The sequence below is a fragment of the Podarcis bocagei genome, assembly GCF_964188305.1.
Source record: "Podarcis bocagei genome assembly, chromosome: 1".
NCBI lineage: Eukaryota > Metazoa > Chordata > Lepidosauria > Squamata > Lacertidae > Podarcis > Podarcis bocagei.
In genome coordinates this window covers 43,301,390-43,324,260 of record NC_138125.1, presented here as the reverse complement: position 1 = coordinate 43,324,260, position 22,871 = coordinate 43,301,390, and the positions used below count along the sequence as shown (strand labels likewise).

The following is a 22,871-nucleotide window of genomic DNA, read 5'->3' as shown; positions in this document are numbered from 1 at the left end:
ACACAGCTGACAATGAATGCTCCCCCCCCCCACTCTCAGCCTTAAAAAGTGTAGCACACATAGGGACATTGTCCTGCTAAAAATTAGGAAGAATAAGGAGCACATTATCTATTCTAATAGGACCCAGACTACAGAACAAGTACCCCCTGCAACAGTAATGTTTACAACAGTAATATTTACTAAATATTTCAGTTTATTTATTAAGGCTTCTTCCCAAAGTTGGGCACACAATAAAATATAATTAATCATATAACAACACAATAAAATATAAATTCATTGAAACAATAGGAACAGCTAAAGCCAAAGCCACAGCTTTAAACCAAGCCATGTACAAATACATTCAGCTCTAACCCTTTAAAAAAGCACGGGCAAACAGATAGGCCTGTGCTTGACACTGAAATGGCGGAAGTTTTGTGTAGTGTCAGACTAGAACTAGGGAAACTCAGGGTCAAATGTTCTCTAAGCTATGCTGCTGGGTGATCATTGGCCCATCACTGTGACTCAGCCTAACCTATCTCAAAGGGCTGTTATGAGTATTAAATGGGTGGCAGAGAAACACGTATGCCATCTTGAGCTCCTTACATGGAAAGGCATAAGAAAAAATGTAATAAAATAAGTAAGAGGGAAAGCTCTTAGACCCAACCAAGGCTTCTGAGAGTGGAAAGGGAAGGAGATGTGATTTTTGCTTGTTCTTACTTCCCAGTCAGCTCAAGAGGGTTGAGGAACCATTTGGAACAGCACAGGAGGTATATATGGCAGACATCAGGAGAAGTGAGGAGAAGTGAGTGGTGAGCTCCCGTTGCTCGGTCCCTGCTCCTGCCAACCTAGCAGTTCGAAAGCACGTCAAAGTGCAAGTAGATAAATAGGTACCGCTCCAGCGGGAAGGTAAACGGCGTTTCCGTGCGCTGCTCCGGTTTTCCAGAAGCGGCTTAGTCATGCTGGCCACATGACCCTGAAGCTGTACTCTGGCTCCCTCGGCCAGTAAAGCGAGATGAGCGCCGCAACCCCAGAGTCGGTCACAACTGGACCTAATGGTCAGGGGTCCCTTTACCCTTTTACCTTTACCTTTACCTAAGAATCCATCACCTCAGTAACAATATCGATGCTACAGCAGGTACATTATTTAAGCAGGTTCTTAGCATCCCTTAAACCCTTGAACATTAGGATAGCTGCAATACATTTCTACTATCAAGTGTTTAAAATGGAAAAAAGAGAGATTCCCTCACAAGCGTAACTCAATCTTTTAATTATTTGTCCAAATGTCAGCCTGTGTGCTGATTGCCTCAGCTGATTTACTTCTTGACAAGAAATGTTTGTATAAGGACGCCAGCAAGAAATATGAGAAGAAAGGAAAGCCCTTAGGGAGGTTTGAAGAGTTCTTTTATGGCTAAATCTACTGAATAAGCAATTGTAGCTGGACACAGAAGAGAAAAATCCACACACTATACTTTGGAGAATTACATACCAATCGTAAGCACATTTGCTTGGAGTAAGGATAGATATGGTAACTTAAATTGATGATGGACTCTATTGCCACTACACTCTTCCAAAACTGGAATTTTATTTTTTATTGGAAAAGTGAACAAATGATGGGTAACTTAAAGCCATCCCACTTGGCGCTACTAGAAGGAATTCACAGGTACTTGGCAGTACAATATTTTCATGAAAGGCAAATATATTGTTAAATTTTTGCCCATCCAAAGGTTTTGAAAGGCCTTCACACTCAAAAGTGGCAATCCTAGATGTACAGTAATTTATTGTATTATTTTCATAATAAAACACGAGGTCAATGTTTATACTGGTATTTCAAGAAGTGAAATACTTCTGTATATTAAGGAGTAGTGGCTTTTTTGTTTGTTTGTTTAACATACCGGTATTTATTTTTGTGACCGCAAAATAATAATAAATAATAATAATAATAATAATAATATTTATTTATTTACTTATTTATACATACATACGTACATACATAAATACATACCCTACCCATCTGGCTGGGTTTCCCCAGCTACTCTGGGCAGCTCCCAACAGATTAAAAACAGAATAAAACATCAAACATTAAAAACTTCCCTAAGCAGGGCTTCCTTCAGATGTCTTCTAAAAGTCAGACAGTTGTTTATTTCCTTGACTTCTGATGGGAGGGCATTCCACAGGGCAGGTGCCACTACCGAGAAGGCCCTCTGCTCTCTTTAAGAGCAGTCAGTATTTCTGTGTGAGTTTTCTGTCGATCCATAAATTAATTGGTCAAATGTGTACTAAAATGGGTCCATCACTTACTGAGAGCATGGCCCAACTTAAAGTTAAGACTCAATTTCAGTGTGATGGTTCACTATGTGCATAAATGTCTTCCATTGAAGCCAAGGAAATTAAAACGTTTGGCTGGATGGTGTCCCTTTTGGCTTGCCGTAAGAATTAGTTACGAAGCTATAAAACTCAGACTGCTGCTTCTTAGCACTGGCAAGAGGGAATATCTGATTGGTGCATGAAATATGTATTTCCTCCTTTTGGTATCTTAGTCAGAAACAGGGCCTTTTCTGCATGATGTGGAATGTCCTAAATGGGGAGATCTGTCAGACTCCATATCTTCTGGTGTTTAAGCAGGTACTTCAAACCAACCTATTTGCCTGTATTATTGTTATTAGTTAATTTTTTTTTAAAGCTTTACATCTGATAACAAATTCAAGTTGCAGGCTGATCCCAAAGCAATGATTAAATTAACCATCTGTAAATTGACCAGCCATTGAGTTTTGATCATTGCTACGTTGGATTGTTTAGTTGATTTATTGATGCTGCTTTTATATATTGCTTATATTGCAAGACTTCGTGGATTTTATTAAAGCATATGTGTTTATTCCTTTTTAAGCCAGATTGTTAGCCACTTCGAACATAAAGAATAAAATGGGTACCTAGGCAGATAAAGGCACAGCCAATAGATCTACCAATGCAGATTAAAACCAATGCAGATATATTTATTCCTTTCTTTATACATTCTTGTTTGAATTCCTATATTACACAGTCCTCGAATGTGATTAAGGAAAGGTCCATGGAATGTCATGGACGATACAGCTGATGAGGTTGACTAGCATTGGTGGCAGACACAGGCTGGCTGGCTCAGGCAGCTAGGTTGGACAGAACAAGGTTTCCAGATATTTCCTTGTTTCATATTCAAGGACTGTGTAATATATGAATTCAAACAAGATTGTATTAAGAAAGGAAGAAATATATCTACACTGGATTTAATTAAATAGGTTATATACCTTGCTTAAGGATAGTATATGGTGTACATCCTGGACTTGATTCTTATGTTAGGAGGTAACCAGGAAAAAATTTGTTATGAACATTACCATTCAGCCTGTAGTGCTCTATATGTTGTGACTATTGCATCTGCATCTGCGTAACAAGGTATTGTATTTGTTTTGACCCTATATTTTCCACTCACATATGCAGGCATCTCTGCATTGGCCATTCTTACAATGTTCAGCATTCATATTAGGATCTTTGCACAAATATGCAATTATTCACAACCACATTTGGAAACTTTAATAGGAAGGAGCTACATACTACAAGTGCACAGGGCCAGCCATTTCTGCTACCATGACTTTCCTTTTTCAATGTTGCAGTTGCTGGAAATGGCTGCGGTGGCCCCTCTGTAAGTAGCAGCATCAAAAATTGACCTCACTTCATGTGGCCGTGTACTCAAGTGTATGATTGGGTGAATAGCAGCTTACACTGCCACTGCTCTCACTAGGGCTCTAAAATGTCACTTAAAGACTATTGTGAGTGCTGCAGTGTGGTGGGCTAGGAAACATTGGCTCTATTGTGGCTAAGGTATTGATGCTGTTACAATTAGACCAGTCATGTCCTCACACTATCAATAGGACATTTGTGTCTAATTCTGTGACCGGTTGCTTCCCAAAAGCTCTTCAGCTCAGGCTGGTAGCAAGTTGCTGCAGGTATTATTATTTTTTTAATCCACAGGTGGGAGGTGTATTTCCAGTTATAGATCATATTAAAACATTCTTGGTTCATTGTCTGGTACTTTTCCTTCATTTTGGAGCCTGGTTTATGCTCTTTGGCATCAGAGATCAATGCTTCCATTATTTCTGTGTGTCGTCAAGCTGTTTTATGAAGGCATTATTTATAGTTATATTTTGACAGGGAGAATTTCCCCCTTGTTTTTCCAGCCAGATGTACTGCCTTGTCTCTCAGAAGAGCAGCTTAATGCCCTTGTGGAAGAATGTATGCAAACCCCAAGAAGAGCAAACAGTCTTACCTTGCCAAAATCTCAGGGATCCTTTCTTGAACGAACAAGTCTCTGTTGCAACACAGCTAAAGACATCATTCCATCAGATGATGCCCAAAGTGTGGAAAAGCTGGCAAACCCAGAAATGATGGATGCTCAAGATAATGATACATGTTCAAAGGAAATGATGGAAACTTCTGACTGCAATCTCAGCAGAGCACTGGATGAATCTCACCTGTTAGAGAAAAAAGAAAATGAGAATCAAGAAAGCCAAGAGGAAGAGATTGTGCATGCCAGTAGCTCTGAGGACTACTTCATGTCAATAGCCCTTAGTACAGACAGGCTGAAAAGGCCTTCTTTTCTTGATGAACCTTTTTATTGTATCAGCATGAACAATGAGCCATCCACAGATGTCAACATTCCTAGCATACCATTGAAAACCAGAGGAGGTGAGGTTCTTAATAAACCGTTGGAATAGGCTTTTGATTGTGATTTAAAAAACCCAAGCAGGTTCTCATCGAAGGTATGCACTAATGTATTATGATTACACTGGTAGGGCAAAAAAGCCCTTTCATAAGGCACAAAACGATGCCAGAAATAACACAAAATTTCAAAATGTTTTCTGACATTCTTGAACTGACATAAATAGCTGTGAGATTAGTTCTCAGGAAAAGCACTAAAAATAATGATTGATTATGTCAGCTGGCAATAAAGTTGGATATACACAGATGAATTATCTCTTTAATAATATGTAAACCTGTTTCTTTTGTTCATTGTGTCGATAAAATGTGTAAAAGGTTGCAGAAAAGGTCAACTGACTGCATTTTTTTTAAAAAGGAACTGGTAGCATTGCTCAATAATAATACAGAGGTGATGGGTATTTCTAGTTAGAGATCATTTTAAAATTTTATTGGTTTAGTGTCTGGAAGTTTTCCTGTGTTGCCCAATAATATTAACAAAGGGTAGGAATACATTGTCTCTCTATTCTGAGCATACCACTGTAATGCACAGGAGTCCTTAGAAGTCAATTAATGTGTATAAATTGGCCAGACTCCTCTTTCGTTGTGGCAAAGTGTTCTGAGTACTCATCAGTCATTTTGACTTTTCTAACAGAAGCCTCTGCTGCTGAATGACACTTGAATGAAGAATGCATTTAAACATATTTTATTGTTGAGTCTTTTTAACTTTATGTACCACCTTGAACTATCCAGGCAAAGAAAAGTAGAATAAATGCAAGACATAGAATTCTCACAAGATTTTGGCAAAGCCCCTATAGAGCAACAGGCAGATTAGATGCTACAGTAAATACGTGGTTACTGCCAAAAAATAAATAAATCAGTGTCTAGCACCCCTTCTGCTTCCCTAATGTCTCTAGTACATCTAGGGATGGTGTTGGACCAGCATGACCAATGGTCAGGGATGATGAGAGAATGACTGAAACATCTCCTGTGCTATGGTTATTCATATAGCAGCAGTTGACTTTCCCAAGTTAGAATATAGCCGAGCAAGGATTTCCTAGGATTTCCAAGGTCAAACTCCAGTATTCTATCAAATGAAACATTTACTTGGAATACAGCAATATTGCTTAGCTATAATGTAGTATCTTTGTACCCATCTAGTGGTCATCATGATTAAATGTTTGGGATTTGACATTTTTAGTAGACTGTAAGGAATTATGTGACAGCGACCCAGACATACAAGCTAGAAAGCAGATGAATTTTGCATAATACATGGTATGGAAAAAGTGGATGGAGATAAGTTTTTCTTCCTTTCTCTTAATACTTGAACTTGGGGCCATCCAAGGAAGATGAATGTTGGAAGATTCAGGATAGGCAAAAGAAAGCACTTCTTCACACAGTGCATAGTTAAATTATTTGCTTCTCCAGGCAGTAGTGACGATCACTTCGATAGCTTTGAAAGAAGATCAGGCCAATTATCACAAGGCATTCAACTAGCCACAATGTTCTACCACCTCTTTTGGAGGCAGGATGCCTTTGAACACCTGTTGCTTGGAATCACAAAGTGTGCTCTGGTCTTGTTTCCTGGCTTCCCACTGGCATCTGGTTGGCAAATACCCTAGGGCAGGAATAGTCAATGCGATGTCCTCAAGGTGTTGAACTCAAACTTCCATAAGTATAGCCAGTGTTCTCAGTGTTCAGGGATGATGGGAGTCATATTCCATCAACATTGGGAGGGCACCATATTGATTACCCGTGGCCTAGTCTGTGGCCAGCAATGCCCAGAGTTGGCTGACAGCAACAATAACATCCAGCTGCTTTTTTCATTTATACTTCTGAATACTGTAGGCCTTTCAATAAGCCAAGAATGGTTTTATTTCTGTACAGATGAACTGAAAGATGAAGACATGACTGAAGAGTAATATGCTGCCACCTTCACTGCATTGGTAAAGTCTATTTCGTTGGTTATTGATTTACTTAGTTAAGATCATTTCAGAAATCATCCAGATCTGAGCCATAACAGCTTATTATTCTGTGAAAATGTTTTTCCTATAGTAAATGCTTTTTGTCTTACTTTCCTGTGGCAATTGAACTTCTAAATAAAAAATTCTCTGTTGATTTCTGGAAACAGCATCAATAACTTGCATGCATGTTATTTTTTTATTTTTATTTTTAAATATCCCAAAGATGTGGTTTTAGGCTCCTTTACCTGATTTCTAATTATGAAATCTTGACGAGTCTTAGGAAATAAACTACATGACACTGTATGCCTAGGTTCTCATGATGCGTGCAGTATAGCAACAGCTTTTCTGTAACTGAGACATAAGTCCGCATTCCTTACAGTGAGCCATATTTAAATATCAACAGAACAAGTCTTTGGCAGATTCATCTAAACAGGAGGCATGCAGAGAATGGGATGCTCAAATGTACCTCTGTTTTCTGTTTGAAACTTGATTCCCTGCTACTTATATGAATCTGGACATGTTCATTCTTGTATGTTATGTGATGATGATTTATAAAAAAATCTGAGCGGGGAAGAACTGCAAAATGCTACCATTAGTTTTATGTTTGCTTTTGTGGTTTGTTTATTTATTTATTACTTTTAAAACATCTACAGTGACTGGTCTCTATGCACAACTACACCACCACCACAAAGGCATGGGCCCTGTCCACAGGTTTATCATCAAAGATTAGCTCTAGTCATGCATTAGCATAGTGTCAATGTACAGGCAGCTGTGAAAAACTGTGGGCAGGGAGTCATATTAAATTGCACATTGTAACATACATTCTGTTAGAAGTAAAAAGATAGTCTGCTACTCAGATGCACATTCCATTTATCCTGACACCAATAACGCATGTGTGAAATAATAATAATAATAATAATAATAATAATAATAATAATAATAAAAATAAAAATAAATATAAATAATATTTATACCCCGCCCTCCCCAGCCAAGGCTGGGCTCAGGGCGGCTAACAAGCAATAATAAAAACAAGTTGATTGAATACAACTTAAAAACAAGATTAAAATACAACATTAAAATATTGAAACATTAAAATATTAAAATGCAGCCTCATCATAGGAGGAGAAAGGAAAAAGAAAGAGGGGGAGGGAATCAAATTGGCTCCAAGCCAAAGGCCAGGTGGAACAACTCTGTCTTACAGGCCCTGCGGAAAGAAATCAGATCCTGCAGGGCCCTGGTCTCATGAGACAGAGCGTTCCACCAAGTTGGGGCCAGAGTTGAAAAGGCTCTGGCTCTGGTTAAAGCTAATCTAACTTCCTTAGGGCCCGGGACCACTAGGGTGTTGCTATTTATGGACCTTCAGGCTCTCCGTGGGGAGACAAACAGGAGAAAGCCTGTTAGTCTGGCAAATCTTGTAGGGAATTGCTCTATTTCAGCATTGAGTAAAAAAGAAGATAGGGATTTATTTAGCATTCATTAATCATTACTAATCACCCATACTTCCTTGTTCAACAATAATTATAAACCTGAGCCCCCTGCCTGTAGGTTTACAATCTGCAAATTGCCAACAAGAGAGTAAAGGGGAGAATATGAGCAAGTGGTTGTTAAATAGCAATAGGATTATAATAGATTGTGCCTTGTCCTCAAAGGCGATCGTGCAAGAAGAGCACAGTGGGTCCCCTATGAAGGGTATTTGCACTGAAATATCTTGCTGATCTGTGCCTCTGCCTGCAGCTGAGTGGACATTGCCTTGGAAGGAACCACCTAGTGGCAAGATGTCCCTGAGAAAAGAGGAGCACTAGTGCTGCAGTGCCATGGTTGTAGCCATTTGCTCTGGAGATCAGAGAGTCTGGTTATACATACTTCTAATAGCAAGCCCACTCATAGAATCATAAAATCATAGAGTTGGAAGAGACCACAAGGGCCATCGAGTCCAGGAAACACCACCAGAGCACTCCTGACATATGGTTGTCAAGCCTCTGCTTAAAGACCTCCAAAAAAGGAGACTCCACCACACTCCTTGGCAGCAAATTCCACTGTCAAACAGCTCTTACTGTCAGGAAGTTCTTCCTAATGGCACTCCCATGGCACGTCTTTCTAAACCTTGACCCTTGCTGTGGGTTTTCCAACTGAAGTTGTGGCATTTGACCACCACTGATGCTTAAGGCAACTGAGGTTTAATTTTAAGAATGGATTTATGCATTGGTGAGGGGCAGGCAGCCTTAAGTCTCTCTGCTTAACAAACGAGGTTGGCATAAGGAACACAACCAAAGAGAGATGCCAGGTGAAGGAGCTGATATAACAGGCATCGGGCACAAGTGCAAAGGAGCAGGTTTAAACCTGTTGGTACAGGATGTCCCAAGAGCAGGGATTGGTTCTGGCAGATCAGCAGAAGCGCACGTGGCAGTCTGACTAAGTAAAAGAGCAAGAAGCAGACACCAACTTGTCTTGTTTTAATAATAGAAACAGAAGCCTGGCAGGCAAGCAGCAGAGTGGGCTGCGGAAGCTGCTATGCAAAACTGATGTCTGTTTAAACAGCGGCAACTGTAAATCCAGAAGTGGCCAAATACTATTGGTTGAACAGACTGACTCTGTTTAGATGACAGTGGAGGGCAGAGCTCAGTTGCATCTGGTACAATCTCTTAGCCCACAGTTTGCAGTAACCCCGTGCCTCTCAGGCCCTGCTGCAGCCTGATCAACACGGGGGCAGAGCCTAGAAGCTTGCCATGGTTTCTAGTAATGTGGGCACCTTTGTAGCTGTCTAATCCTGCCAAACTTCCTCTTTCTCTGGTGGTCTTTTATATCCTTTTTTAGCTGTAATAGGATTATGTGCAGCATAGGCTTTTCTTTCACTGTCCCATTTTTGAGAATCTGCAAAGCTGCTAAGCAAGCCAAAATAAACACGTTCCTTAAATCACAAATCACTGCTTGCCAATATTCATTTGCCTTAATATTACACCTGGTTAGACAAGACAGCTTTGCTGTGGTTAGATAACTCTACCATACAGTGACATTACTGTCAGAAGTTCTGACTGTAACTACAAGAGGCTGCCACAAAGCAACATCTTATTGACCCAGTTTTGGATTCCTCAATGTTAGGGTTGGCACTAGGCTGCTGAAACAAGTGAAGCAGGTATCACTATATACCCTTTCAATACATCCCCCTCTTCTTCTACCCATACCTGTTCAGATGTCTTCACATTGTCATATAAGCCCTCCTTTGATGAATTTTACCACTTACTTATGACATGATCATACTTACTAAGGACCTAAAATTCAGCATCTACTGTAAGGCATTTGACATATTGCTACCCACCCATCTCTTATGCATAACATTGTAGGGAATATTAGCGCCAACTGTTGTTCTCCTGTTGGCTGTATTATTATTTTTAGCCAAGTTTTACTTTAGTAGTTCCATTTTAGCATGCAATATTTCATGAAAACTACCATATTGGCCCGAATATAAGCCACACTTTCCCCCCAAATTTTGACCGTGAAAAGTTAAAGTGTGGCTTAAATTCGTGACCTTACAAAAATTGGCTTTTATGATATTGCTGCTGAAACAGACATACGGTAAAACGGAATGGGCGTGAGTGCCTACAAAATTTTAAGGGAACGGCTTATATTCGGGTATTGTCTTTTCTTCTTTGAATTTTAAAGGTGCAGCTTATATTCGGGTGTGGCTTATATTTGGGCCACTACAGTAATTGCTAATGATTTTTCTTTTATGGTACAAGCACAATCTCTGGGCAGGCCAACTTATAGGCAGCAGGGGCGTTTACTCTGAAGCAATGTATTGTGTCTGTTGGTTCCCAGCAATTATGCCCAGGACTGCAGTTTCTTTCCCATTATCCCTGTAAAGAGGGTAGTCTTCCCATCACCCCCACAATTTTCCTAATTTCCTTTATCACACTTTTCAAAAGCACACAGAAGCCATTCTAGAGCAAGACACAAAATCAGATTTCTCAAGTGTGCTCTGCTTTCAACTCTTCTGCACTTTTCTTTTTTCTTTGTCTATTCAGCTGCCGTGTCTCATGTAGGGGTGATCAAGTCCTCCGGAAATGAATAGGCAAATTTGATTGTTTTCTCCCCAGTGAGTTTGCACATTTTTAATGCTGACCAAAAGTGAGAGGGTTCAGTTTCCCCCCTGAGAAACGTCTCTTTTACGAGAAAAACCACATGTTTTGAGTAAAATCCCCACTCCCCTCTCACTTTCTGCTCCTGTACTTCCCTGAAGCACCTTGCTCTCTGTTGCATATTTCTTGTTCTGATTTCTCTGGCTGCTTCCTCAGGCTGCTTTGGCTGTTTCAGGCATGGTGTGCTGGCCAAAGGTGTCCGCCTCCTGCAGGATAACGCCCTGCTTGTTGCTCAAACAGAAGCACGGTCCTGTGGCTATGAAATCCTTTCTCATCCACTTATTCTCCCAACCTTGCACCAACGGACTTCCACCTCTCTTCTGCTCATGCTTTGTTTTTCCTTCTGCTTATAGCATGGGGGCATGGTCTCCACTGGGCAACATTTGCCCTTACTCTAACTTTCTCAACTTTGTAGCATTATACAGGCAGTGACCTGACCATTTTAGGCTCTTCTGGTTGACATGTGATCACCAAGGCCCAGGTCCTTTTTGTCCCAGTAGAGGGCAGAATAGGGACAGGGGACGTTTATGCACGCTCCCTGATATGCACAGGGACTGGGAACAGAAGCCCCTGCGAAATGGTCCCCGCCTATAATATGTTTGAAACACTTTGCAGACGATCACCTCTAACAGCCATTAATTGTCCTCTTGTTCTTGAAACGACTCTGCCTTCCACATACAAATGTCCCCTGCAGACCACATTAGATCTCAGTCCTTATTTTGACTGAGTTGCCCGGAATAGCCTACAGCCTCTCTGGCAATGTCTGTTTCCCACTGTCCCTGATATAGGCACCAAGATGCAGGCAAAAAACGTAGTTGGATAACAATAGGGGAAACCATGGTACTGACTGGCCACGATGGTGGTCCTCTTAGCACACAAGGCACAGTAACCATGCACCTCTCGTTCTTGGTCCCAGGGTGGTCCGCATAGAGGCAGGGCATTGAAATTTGCTAGGGTGAATGTGCCATGGGTGTATTGCTTGAATTTTAGCTGGATACGCACGTGTGCAAAATTGCTAAGCATGTAGAAATAAACAAAAGGACTTAAGAACTCAAGTTGGGCCTGCTGGATCAGGCCAATGGCCTATCTAGTCTATCATCCTGTTCTCCTATGACCCCTACTGTGATCCCAAGGACATGCTCCTAGTCGGTCACCACCAGTTCATATTAAACTCAAAGATCCCAGATGCCGCAACCTTTCTTCACATTACTTACATCACAAGAGAACTTTACAACGACAGCACTTTTTATATGTAAGACGTTACTCATAAATGCCATATGTTTGGTCTAACCGCAGAAGCCTGCCACAAGGCAACATCTTCCCATTAATCCAGATCAGTGCCTCAAGTTCCTGTTTTCTTGTCTTGATCTAGGCTGCGGGAGGAAGCAGCTTAGCATGTCAAGCACATTTCATTATTTCCCTTTTCTTCACTTTTGCCTCCTTCGCTGCCCATAAAATGTTATTCTTGTAAGCACATGAGGCCACCGTCACACCAAATCTTAAAACATGGGATTACTTGCTACTGTCAAGTAATTGGGTAATAGTCTCAATCTTGAAATCATCATCATCATCATCACCATCACCACCACCACCACACCTTTTTCCCTGATGGGAACTCGAGGTGTCTGACAGCTAAAATGGAAACAGCTAAAAACATAGAAAAAGAGCAATCATTAAAGAAAATTAAATATTAATAGAATATATATGCGATATTAAAACATACAGCGCATTAGAATAAAAACATCACAGCACCAGCCCTTCCTTTGCAAACAAGAAAGTCTTAACCTGTCGGCAGAAGGACAACAACGAGGGCGCCGGTCTAATTTCTCTAGGAAGGGATCTCCAAAGTCTGGGAGAAACCACCGAGAAGGCCCAGATTGTACAATTCAGGGTCTACAGCCAAAGCCATCTTATAGCACATAGTAGGAACACAGGAAGCTCCCTTAGAGTTCTACAAGATGGCTTTGGCTGTAGACCCTGAATTGTACAATCTGAATTGTACAATGTATAATGGTATTTCTTGGCAGCTCTGTGCATCACAGTTTGGATTTGGCAGGAAAGACTGTGAGAGATAGATGCGCAGCCCCATCCTGTGCAGATATTTATTCAAAAGTACAGTGGTGTCTCGAAGACGAATGCCTCGCAAGACGAAAAACTCGCTAGACGAAAGGGTTTTTTGGTTTTGCGTTGCTTCGCTAGACGAATTTCCCCATGGGCTTGCTTCACAAGACGAAAACGTCTTGCGCTTTTTTTTTAAAGCCGCTGGAAGAGGCGCAGTTGCGACGGACCGTGCTTCGCAAGACGAAAAACATCGCAAGACGAAAAGACTCGCGGAACGAATTATTTTCGTCTTGCGAGGCACCACTGTACGTCACGCCACGTTCAATGGGAATCACTCACTAATAAGCAAGTTTGAGATTGCAGTCTCAGAGGAGGCTCCCATTTTTAGGGGACCAGTCGTATGTCACCAAAAGATTCAACTGCTTGTCTTTTTCATGTCAAACATTTTTATTCAGGGGAAACAAATAGAGGATTAGAGGATTTCCAGTTGATTTTTGGTAGATGATGTTGAGCTTTTGTATAAGGATTATAGCTGAGTACTTCTTAATATTGAGAAATGTGAGGGGATGTACTTTTAACAAAAGGGAATTGTGTGGCTAATTTCTAGTAAGAACGCCTAAGCCCTGCCTAATAAACTCTGGGCTTTGCAAGCCTGTGTTTGCATATGCATGTTGGGCGATCAACGCACAGGTTATGCTTGTGCATGGCCTGATATTTGTTCCTGCCGAAGCTTCAGGAAGCTTTTGGCAAGCTCAGGCTGGAAAATTTGTTCCTTATATTTATATATGGAACTGATTATTTGCACACAGTGTAAGTCGCTGTACTTAAAACATGTAGGAATGTGGCCATAATGTCCAATTTTTGAACCATTTAGGAATGAAATAACCCAAAGATTTGGACATCTTCCATACACGTATTTTCTGGATAAAAGGATTACTTTAAGCAGATTTCCCTGAGCTCTGAAAATCTATTCAAACTTATTCTTAAAGGGTTTCTTTAAACTGAAACTGTAAATCTCTGTTCTAATTCATTTTGTGTACTTAATTTTTTTTAAGTAGTTCTGATTGTTATGGTACTCAAAAGTATTTTCTTCCTTCCTTCCTTTCTCGTGAGAGTGTTACATTCATGTTTGTTCTTGAACATTTCAAGTTTCTCATTTATTTACAGAATTTTTGTATAACATTATTACAGTTCTTCAGATATGGCCTTTGTGGGCACATTACTGTTGGTAATCTCTCAGTTTAAAGAGGGTGACACAGCTATGGAGGGGAAATTTATATTTTAAAAAATAATCCCGGTTGAGATCTAGAGAGAGCATTTTTTCTCAGCCTAACTTTAAGAAGTGTTTCCAAGTAGTGATATTTAGTATGAGTTAATATAATGTGATTGGCTTTTTTTTTTACTAAGTGTTCCCAGCTACTACTTCTAGCTTTGACTTGTATGCCACCATACGAGCTTTAGCTGTTTTAGCTTTAATATTTTAAATGTGTGCACTACATTTTAAAAATGTTTTTATGTTATTTCTTTGAGCCAACTTGAGAAAGGCATTTGTGCCCGGAAAGGTAGCATAAAAACATATATATCACTGTTATTTCTCTCTCTCTCTTGGAGTTCTTTGCCCCAATTCTGCAAGGGAGTTATGCATGCAAAAGCAACTTTCATATGCTAATGTCCTTCATGGAATGGTAACTGTGGGTGCAGATTAGAGGCAGATGTTTATCAAGGTGCACTGCTGAATTGTGATGTACATTTGCATATCCAGTTCTTGCTATATGTCTACCCACAAAACTATGCAGGTGAGAATGGGCATTATCAGTTGCGTAATGTTTTACCTGGATGAAGCTCTGTTTTTCGTCATCTATGATACTGGGGCTTCATTCTTTGCCCAGAAGCAGCCAAAGAAAGATTATCAGTTTGTTCAGCTAACTTCTACCTTTTCTTTCAAGGAAGACAAAAACCTCTGGCTACGTTCATTGTACACATACTGCTCAAAATTTAGTCCTGCGCTAAATAAAATGCAAGTACCTCTGAGTGGGAGGTAAGGTAAAGGGACCCCTGACCATTAGGTCTAGTCACGACAGACTCTGGGGTTGCGGCGCACATCTCGCTTTATTGGCCGAGGGAGCCGGCGTACAGCTTCTGGGTCATGTGGCCAGCATGAGTAAGCCGCTTCTGGCGAACCAGAGCAGCACATGGAAATGCCGTTTACCTTCCCGCCGGGGTGGTACCTATTTATCTACTTGCACTTTGATGTGCTTTTGAACTGCTAGGTTGGCAGGAGCAGGGACTGAGCAACGGGAGTGATTCAAACCACTGACCTTCTGATCGGCAAGTCCTAGGCTCTGTGGTTTAACCCACAGCGCCACCCGCGTCCCATGTGAGTGGGAGGTAGATCTCGGTTTATTACCTCTGTGCCCCTCACTGGTGACACAGTTTTACTACTCAGAGATAACAACTGAAGTACTGTTGAAGCAACAGCCTAAATCCTCTGCTGTCATAAACTTGGCATCAAGGTGTATTTTAACTGCTGTAAGGGAGGAAAGCTGAAAGGTATGTGTTAGGTTTTCTAAAATAACTGCTAGTAATGGGAAAGTGGGGATCGAGTGCCAAGTATTGCTATGCTTTCTGTAATAACCCCTAGCGATGATCTTAGTGAATCCAGAGGAGGAACCTAAAAGTGCCTTTCAAAAAAGGGCAACACAAGAAGACAGCTGGAAAAGCACAGTAGGAAAATAATATACTTGGTCTTCATATGCCAGAAGCACAGTAGATTGAGTATAATGTTATAATTTGCCAGAAACTTCTTGCGTCTCCTATATTTGAACCTGATTTAGATGGTCAGGGGTCCCTTTACCTTTTTATAAAGCTGTTTGTTTCCAGCAAAACTGTGTTCTGTGCTTCTTTATAGATTATTAAGTGTCTGCATTCTTATACAGTGGTACGTTGGTTGTCAATCCATTCCGGGAGTCCGTTTGACTCCCAGAACTGTTCGAAAACCAAGCCGCGCGGCTTCCGATTGGCTGCAGGAGGGTACTGGACTTGGCCCAAAGATGTAATGATTCTGGGTGCAAAGGCAAACTAGAGGAATGAGGAATGTCTTGAAACAATGTTATTCCTCAGAGCCTCTAAGACCAACTTGTCCAGAGACTTCTAAGCCTTTGGAACTGCCTGGATCACGTGACCTGAGGGCAAGTCCTCAAATTATTGATTTCTCAATTCTAAGGGAGTCTCTCTAAATTATAAACCCTATCATTACAAAAGAAACCTGGGTGCAAATCTCTACTCAAGTTATTGGACTCACAGGGTGATCTTGTGTCCTTCACTGTCTCTCCACTTAAGCTACATCACAGGGTGATTGTGAGAGTAAATGTATACCACCCTGAACTCACAGAAGAAACTGTGATATGATAGATCACAGGAGAAGCCTACAAATGCAATGTGTAATATGGAAAGCTGTCTTCCAGAGTGAGTTACCTTTTAATTTATGGCAAAAAATTAGGTTAAGCAGGTATTTCTGCCCTTCCCAGAATTCAAACTCCTGCTTATAAAAGAGGGCAGAGGAACATTCGAAGTGCTCTGTAAGAACTATAGAAGAGTTCTGTTTCATCTGTTTAGCTCCTATTTCTTGTTATGAGACTAATAAGTCTATCTAAAGATGAAGTTGTGGTGGTTTGTAGAAAGGTAACTAAAATTTGCTGAATAGTTTTCAGAGTACAAGCGTTTTACATCAACACTCCAGCACCTGATAAGAAACAATTTGGCATCAGAGCTATTTGTATTCTGCGCAGGAAATGAGCAATCCAACCCACCATTGTCACTGAAAACTCTTCAGTGAGGTAGATTGTATGGAGTATTATTTTTCCTGTGCTGGCAAATGTTCAGATGTGATATTGAATGTTAGTGATGGACCATGGTCAATTTGTATTACTGGCTGCTTTATAAGCAGAGCAATGACATTGTACAAAGGTGGAAATGATAACTTGCAGCTAGGCCTGCTTCAAAAATGAAACATAAGTCACGCTTAGGCCTTTTGAAACCAGTGGCCTTATATATTCCTAACTCTGGGTTGGATTATAACCTGGCTGTTCAAATAAAGAAGATTGCAGTATGATAGGTGAGCTTGCGTTATTTTAGAGTAGCAGATTATTGTAAATTGTTTTTAGTGTACAATAGCAAAATGTATGATACTGCTTGGGGGTGTTTCAGCTGGACTATGGATATTTCTCCTCCCTTTGAGTTGCTTCTTCTATGTCCACTATAGGTCTGGAACTAATGTCACCATCGTTCCTTTCCCTCCTGAACCAGGGTGGCCATCTTCAGGTGCTGTAGGCAAAACACACTTAGAATCATGGAATCGTAGAAGTGTAGAGTCAAAAGGGATCCCAAGGGCCATCTAGTCCAACTCTTTGCTATTCAGGAATCTCGACTAAAGCATTCAAGACAGATAGTCACCCAACCCCTGCTTAAAAACCACCAAGGAAGGAGAGTCCATAACCTGCCAAGGGAGTCCGTTCCCCTGTCAAACAGCTCTTACTGCCAGAAATTTCTTCCTGACCCTTCACACCACCTTGTAAAACGGCTTCAAACTCATTGTTTATACAGAGTTTGTAAGTTCCAGTCTGAGCAACCAGAAGGTTACTGCTTTGTAACTGCTCATGCTGGATTTGAAATCTCTAATATTCTCTCATCCTTCCTTTGTACTGGGCAAAGCTTTGAGGCCTACCAGGGCTTTTGCCTGGTGCCAGCGGTGCCAGGCTCTCTTGCACCCTGGGCAAGGCTAACAACCTGCACCCACACCCGCAAGCCAAATTGCTAATTTCAATTTTCAAAAACGTGTGTCTTGTAGAAAGCAACAAAAAGCACACAACATGAAACTGCTAAAATAAATTTATTTTAAATGGCAAGAACAATTTTTCTCAAATACAAATGGAAATCTTTCAGCACACATTGTGATGCTAACATTTAAGTCTCCTAGAAGTTTCAATTTCAGGCACACCAACATCTCACTTTGTGTGCCTTTTCTTTTGCAAATTTTGCCACCAATTCAGGTCAAGTGCTGATGCTTGGGCATGTTCAACTGATGTAGTTGCCAAGCCACTATCTTTCGTTCCATTGTGCATCAAAGATTTTTTCCAAATTCTTACAGGTCTTAATTACAGCTTCAGTAGATTTTTTGTTTGTTTGTTGTTGATACAGTATATCATACAGGAAGCCAAATAGGGAATTATACTGTTGTAGCTGTTGGAATATCTCTTCAGCAGATTATATGGTCATTTCTAAGATATCATAGTAGAAACCTACTTTGGATTTCTGCTTTGAATCTTGTGGCTTCCTCTTGGGCCTCATTCTCAAACTGCCATGTCTCTCTCCTTTTTCTAACTTGTGCTGTGGCAGTATTTCTAGCTCCTTTGCAATCTCAGTAGCATCTATCAAAACATGTTGAAAACCCTCATCACACTTTCAGCCCGCAAGGTACTTCTTGGTTACTTGCAATTGGCTTGTAGCTGAATTTAAATCAGCTTTCTTATTTTGTAGTGGATTGCTTGTAAGATTGATTTCAGAAAAAGATGTACCATGTAGCAAGGAATACCACAAGCTTGAACTTACAAACAGCATCAGCAAGGGCCTTAGCTTCAGTTTGGGAAGTATTTCCAAAGAAACCTCTCAGACTTGTGTCATCAGAGATCCCTGTTAAAGATGATATCTCATTGGTTTCAAAGCATTGACCCAGCTCTTCCATCGTGTTTCACTAAGTGGCTTAACAGGTATGCCTAAGTCTGATACATAGCTAGTTAGAATTTGCCAGTGTGGAGATGATGAATCGAAATAATGACAGGGGTACCTCGGGTTAAGAACTTAATTAGTTCTGGAGGTCCTTTCTTATCCTGAAACCACTCTTAACCTGAGGCACCACTTTAGCTAATGGGGTCTCCCGCTGCCGCCACACGATTTCTGTTCTCATCCTGAAGCAAAGTTCTTAACCCGAGGTACTATTTCTGGGTTAGCAGAATCTGTAACCTGAAGCGTCTGTAACCTGAAGCGTCTGTAACCCGAGGTACCACTGTACAGATCTTTTGAAACAAACTGAAGAAACTAGTTGTTTCCAAACATCACTTAACTGCATCATTGACTACGAAGTTTAAAGTGTGTGCATTTCAGCCCCCCCCCAAAGACATGTGAGTTTATGTTCACGACTCTCTTTTGTATGCCATTTTCTTTGCCTTTCATGTTATTCCCATTGTCATAACCCTGACCCTGCAGATTCTGAACTGGTCATTTGCTCAAGGTGCCCACAAAGAGTTTCTGTCATAAAAGCACCTGTAGTCTCCTTTAGTGAAACAAACCCCAAGAAATGTTCTCTTATGATAAACTCAAGTTCAGACATAACATACATTTGTTGAATATGACTAACATCAGGTATGCAGCCCAGAACAATTGACTAGTATTTGGCTGAGTTTGCACATGCTAACATTTTCTGCTCTGTAGCACCTGCTAGAAGTTATATAAACTAATTTTGCATATCTTTTCCTAGGTAGTCAACCATTGTTTCTTGCTCTTTAACTCTGGGTAAATAATGTTCATTTGTGATCGTTTCCAAATAGTGCTAGATATTCTACAAACTTTTTTTTTTAAAAGTCCATTGCTAGCACTACGCAGCTTTTCAGTTGTACCATGGAATTAAATAATTAAATCAATCCAATCAAACTAGTTGTCAAAATCTGAAGGCAGGGAAGTTTTTAATGTTTGATGTTTTATAGTATTTTAATATTTTTTGGGAAGCCGCCCAGAGTAAATTTATTATTATTATTATTATTATTATTATTATTATTATTATTATTATTATTATTATTATTATTATTCTGGCCATTTTAACCATATCCATAGCACGGAATATTGACCCAAGGGAAACTGAACATAGTGTAGCCTGTTTTGTTACCAGTGAAACATCAGTCCTTTGGCAATTGTGTTAATCATGACTTGTGCAACAGTGACCGGAGTCCTAGACCAGAAAGCTGCTTGCATAAGGAAATGTTCTATGCTGGTGCAGCAGAAGTCGTCAGAACAGTGAGGTCAGTCATAGACCATAGATACTGTGACACATGCACATGTGGGACTCTTGCAAGAGTGCACAGAGAGCAGGGCCAGGAAGGAGGGAGGAACTAAGAACAAGCTGAGTGGTTCTAATGTGTGTAACATTATGTCAGCAAAGCACAGAAGCAACACATCTTTTAAAAGCCAAGTGTAGAGCAAAAAAAAGTATTTATCAAGAGTTTCAAATTTTTAGATTCGAACTTTTGAATTTGGGCACATGATGGTTGACTACATTTTTGCTATCGACTTTGAGGGAAGCTTTTCATTTATTTAAACCATTTATATACTGCTTAACTGCAGTCATTTAATCAGTGCCCAATAAATGCAAAATGGTAAAAATTAGGTAAAACTATAAAATCAGACTTCAGTTTAAATAAATAAATGAATCTTAAATCAGATTGATAAATAACAGCTGAAATTCAATACTATTGCACCTTTCCCCAATTTCTAGAAATCCCCCAAATCCAACAGCATCTATTATTAGGAATGCTGAAACCACACCTTCGAATTGTGCGAATCGAATTTGCTTGAGAATTCCACCCCGCCCCCCCGCTCTTGGCTGCCCCAAATACTTGCATAAAGTGCATCTTTCGTACTTTGACACAAATATGTTCTTGGACCCAATACTTTATGGGCACCATAACCTGGGGCTGTCTGAGAATCTCATTATTATCCTAACTGTAATATTAATTCCGAAACAACATTTTCAACCTGATCTCTCTTATGCAGTCTCTTTACCTGCAGACTGTTATTTCTGTTGGTTGACCTACATAAAGGAAACCTGTGTTGAATAGGTAAAGATTTCCTCAAAGGGAAGGATGGTACAAATAAATAAATAAAGGATGGCAATGCCAAGAAGAAGCAGCAGAAAGGAATGCTCTTGGAACACAGTTCCTTTCAATGACTTCTTTTTGTTCTAAGCTCATATTATATTTCTGCCTGGTTTATGTGTTTGGAAAAGTGCTCCCTCTTTGACAAGGATAGATCACTTAAAGCTCTAAGCTACAGTTATCCATTACACTGGGGCATTGGATACAATCCAGGTGAAGCTGGCCAAATGCCTTGCTGAATTAAATGAGACTCCACCACATACCAGTAGTTTACAGCTTACAACTGATTCCATTATATATCAGGCAGCTTCTCTGCAATAATATATTAGAGGTATAAAACAATATTGCACACTGCATCTTGCACACTGTTTATTAGCAAGGGTATGTGTGTGTGATGCTTTTGAATTATGGTGCTGGAGGAGACTCTTGAGAGTCCCATGGACTGCAAGAAGATAAAACCTATCCATTCTTAAGAAGATCAGCCCTGAGTGCTCATTGGATGGACAGATCGTGAAGCTGAGGCTCCAGTACTTTGGCCACCTCATGAGAAGAGAAGACTCCCTGGAAAAGACCCTGATGTTGGGAAAGATGGAGGGCACAAGGAGAAGGGGACGTCAGAGGATGAGATGGTTGGACAGTGTTCTCGGAGCTACCAGCATGAGTTTGACCAAACTGAGGGAGGCAGTGGAAGACAGGAGTGCCTGGCGTGCTCTGGTCCATGGGGTCATGAAGAGTCGGACACGACTCTTGTCATCTTGTGGTCTCTTCCAACTCTATTCCAACTCTATGATTCTATGACTAAACGACTAAACAACAACTGTGTGTGTGTGTGTGTGTGTGTGTGTGTGTGTGTGTGTGTGTGTGCAGAATGAAAAACATTGGCTGGTACTGGGAATCTTTCATATCTGGAGTGTTATCTTGTGTCACTATTTTGATTACTTATTCAGAAAGGATTACTTTCTGCAGTTAATAGCAGTTTCAGCAGTTAATAGAAGACTGCCGTATGATGGAGCTGCATTTTGTTGGAAGCCTCCCAGAGTGGCTGGGGAAACCCAGCCAGATGGGCGGGATATAAATAACAAATTATTATTATTATTATTATTATTATTATTATTATTATTATTATTATTATTACTCAAATGCTACGGTAGACAGAAGAATAATTCCCCACTTGGATGGTGTGTTTGGCATCATATCCATGGAATCCTTAATGCGTAGACTGACCTTAAGCTGTCTCAGCTGCCCAACTCTGCATCAGCTAAAGCATCAGAACCACCAGTCTGATGCACAGCGCAGTATAGGAGTCTCAAAGTTATCTTGCTGCTGGCATCTGTCTGTCTCGAGAGACAATGGAGTACACCTGCAGGGGTGAAGTCAAACCACTGGAGAATCACAGTGCCTGTTGTGGCTGCAGAGACTGTTAACTCATAACTTCTGCCTCCCACGCTGCTTTTGTTGCATTAGCGGCACTGAAGTGTCCTCTCTGGGGTGCAAGCCTGGGCGGTATGTATGGAAGTCCTGAGCTGCCAAGATGACAAGACCCCCCCCCCTTGGCCTCACTGATTTGGGACAAAGCAAAGAAGAGCAATACATTTGGTACCAGCTTGGCTGCAAGAGTAGCTGGAAGGAGGCATACAAGATGCCATCCAACTACCTTAGGGACTGCACTCTGGATTTGTGTAGGGCTTGGTCCTTAGCCTATTCTTCTCCCAAAGGTGTCCCGCAAGGCAGCGGGTATGGATTTTTCTCCAGAGTTTGCTCCCGAAGCATTTATGACAAATGAGTATAGCCGCAAGGCAGCGGAGGTTTAGCATCAGTTTTCCTTCTCCTAGATGGGCTACTTTCCCAGGTTGGCAATTCCCATTTGCCCCTCACATCCCTCTACAGCACATGCACAAACCAACTTCTTGATCTCATCTGCTCAATCTGCTTGAACCTGTCTTTGCATACAGGGGAAATCCCTAACTCACCAAGGGTTTGAGGCCAATCGGCTACCCTCACCTAGTTTAGCCACACCCCATGAAACAGCTTCAAAGACATTAAAGGTAAAGGTACCCCTGACCATTAGGTCCAGTCACGGATGACTC

General features: G+C 40.8%; 1 protein-coding gene across 2 annotated transcripts in view; it reads left to right on the top strand.

Annotated features, from left to right (window-relative positions):
- Positions 1 to 16,299, top strand: part of FSIP1 (fibrous sheath interacting protein 1) — a 77,803-nt gene extending 61,504 nt beyond the window's left edge. Inside the window, exons 12-14 of one of the 2 annotated variants that reach the window (XM_081208815.1) lie at positions 4,185 to 4,692; positions 6,589 to 6,647; positions 16,202 to 16,299. In XM_081208815.1, coding sequence (XP_081064941.1) covers positions 4,185 to 4,692; positions 6,589 to 6,623 — 543 coding nt within the window. In that variant the 3' untranslated portion in view covers positions 6,624 to 6,647; positions 16,202 to 16,299. Of the gene's footprint in view, positions 1 to 4,184; positions 4,693 to 6,588; positions 6,823 to 16,201 lie in introns of those variants that run through there. The other variant, XM_081208814.1, reaches the window with a different exon arrangement.
- The last annotated feature ends 6,572 nt before the right edge of the window (positions 16,300 to 22,871 follow it).